At 44.6% G+C, this 2500-nt stretch overlaps 1 protein-coding gene across 1 annotated transcript in view; it reads right to left on the reverse strand.

Annotated features, from left to right (window-relative positions):
- baiap2b (BAR/IMD domain containing adaptor protein 2b) overlaps positions 1-2500 on the reverse strand; it is a 90027-nt gene that overhangs the window by 8154 nt on the left and 79373 nt on the right. Inside the window, exon 8 of the mRNA XM_062526795.1 lies at positions 1210-1411. Within this exon, the coding sequence (XP_062382779.1) occupies positions 1210-1411 (202 nt within the window). The remainder of the gene's footprint in view (positions 1-1209; positions 1412-2500) is intronic.

Raw genomic sequence — 2500 nt, forward strand, 5'->3', positions numbered from 1 at the left:
CTGTAATGTCACACTGTGCCTTCTGCCCAAGCAAGACTGTTTCAACTACTGGTATGACATGAATAATTTGTAAGGCAAGATTTTGATTTCAGCTCATATGAAGAACTATTTACCTCCAGTTTACTAGAAGAACTGTTTTGGTTCCTGTTTGTATGAGGAACTACTTTGATTCTGGTTCAGATGAAGTAGTATCTCAGTTCCAGTTCACAAGAACGGTTTCAGTGTACTTTCTGACTGGATTCAATATCAAACATAGTTCCAAAAAGCCATATCTTCTGTGATAAAACGTCAAGTCATTTGTGTCATATAAATAAAACATAAGACAAATGTATTATTGATCCTCATCAAATTTTGGAAAGATGGAGCTTGAATAATCCAACTTTTGTGCTCTTCAAATTATGCCCAGGTGCCCATAAACTGGTTTATCATTTCCAAAATGAGGGAATATTTTGGGCCCTAATCTTTCATGTGGTAGGTTTCATGTGTGATATTTCAACATGTGACCTGCTTGTCCATCCTGAAGATGCTACATTTCGCTGCTGTATAGAACAAACAGAATTGGTCTCCAAAATGTTCCAAGCCAACGGAAGCTCTTCGTCCTTCACCCACTTTGCAATCCTTTATTTAAAACCTGTCCTCTTTGTTCCCACCGGCACTGCCCTGTTTTTCACTCGCTTGTTTTTCTCGTCCTGCTAGCCCGCGACCGACGGAGTGCCCAGAAGACACACACACACACACACACGGCTCCACGCTGGCCATGCAGATAATTTCCTGGATCGTCATGTTCTATCTGCGGAGTGAAACCCCTCCAGATTCCATCTCATTCACCCTGCTTTAGTGTCAATCTACAAGGAGTTTAAAATACATGGAAGATCTGATATCTCATGGACCAGTGGGTGAAGTAACCCACTGAGCACTTAAACAATTAATTTAAGCTAAACCTCTCTGTGATCCTTAAGTTGATTACCCGTAATTTCCCAACTATTACCTGCTGCTTTTTGCAAAAATGTCTTCAGCTATGAGGTTAATACACAGGGGCAGTTAATATGGTATTAATATGATTTTTGTTTATTTTAACTTGCATTAAAACACTGTCCTGGGGCTTATGCACAATGTGGCTAATAAATCATCTGTGGTCATTTTGCCCAAGCTGAATGATTTATGTGGATTACCATGCTGGCATGCAGCAGGTTTTCGGAGGGCACTTACCGATGGTCGCCTTGCTCTTGGTGGGTACCACCTTGCGGGCGGGCAGGGTGTTGGAGTAGACCTCGGCCCCGTGCCTGTGGACCTGCGGGCTGGCTCCCTTGGCCTGGGCGGCCTTGCTCTCCATCCAGTGCTGGTAGTCGTCCCCGCCGTGGGCACCTGTTGAGCCATTCACCATGGGCACGCCGTCCATGCCCATCGCCCTCTATGGGAGTGGAGGAGGAAAGACATCCGTCACATATCGTCAGTACACTTAGAGGGCATGGGTACATGCTGAAGGGCTTTGATTTTCTTTACTTCTACTCTCACCTTTACCACACACACACACACACACACACACACACACACACACACACACACACAGGCCTACACACAAGCATAGACACACTCGTGTAGCACTGGGCATAAAGGTATACAGTAGATCAGCAAAAGTTGCTTTTATTAGTCAACCCCAGAGTTCATTTGAGGATCATCTGAAGCACCAGCTGGTGATCGTGACATATAACTATTTGTTTAGTGCAAATAGTGCCATATGGCGGCACATCTGTATTTGTCGAGGTTGAGCATGTCAAAATGTCAGCGCCAGCCCTAGTCGTCGCTAACAACGCACTTGATTAAAATTCCCAAGGAGTGGGAGGCTCCTGTGTACATACAGCTGCGGGTGAAGAGTTCACAGTTTTGCCTGTGGTTTCCCACCCCTTCACTAAGGTGCTAATGGCTAACGCTAATGAAGGTGTTAAAGGTACACTCTGCAGATTTTGGTATTTTTAGCGACTGTAGAGCTCCCTGTAGTCACAATACATCTATATTTTCTGCTGTTGCCGAGGAGAAGGATGAACAACAGGCAGAAACTATTTCCAAAGCGCTATACTGTATCTATTGACAAAGTAATGTTTCACGATTCAAGAAGATTTGTTCTTGAAGTTGCAATGCTGGTTTTCTTGGTAGCGACGTAGCTATGTCTACAGTATATGCTACAGTAGGTGAACGATTCGCCTGTTGCAAGTTCGTTTATCATCAAATTGTAAATCTGAAAATCTCACATAGTGTACCTTTAAAGCAAACACACACAGAATTCACAAATCGTCAGCATTTCTTTCTCTACTTTACCCCCCCCCCACCTTCTCTCTCTCTCTCTCTCTTGCTCTCTCTCTCTCTCTCCTTCTCCATCGTCTGACACTCCTCGACAGCCGTTCTGTTGTTTATTATCACTGCTCTGTCATTTCGGCGCGGCCGTCGCCAAGATTTTACAGGAGAGAAATCGAGGGGAGCGGGTGCAGCGGCGGCTGCTAAT

The sequence above is a fragment of the Sardina pilchardus genome, chromosome 22 (assembly GCF_963854185.1).
Source record: "Sardina pilchardus chromosome 22, fSarPil1.1, whole genome shotgun sequence".
NCBI lineage: Eukaryota > Metazoa > Chordata > Actinopteri > Clupeiformes > Clupeidae > Sardina > Sardina pilchardus.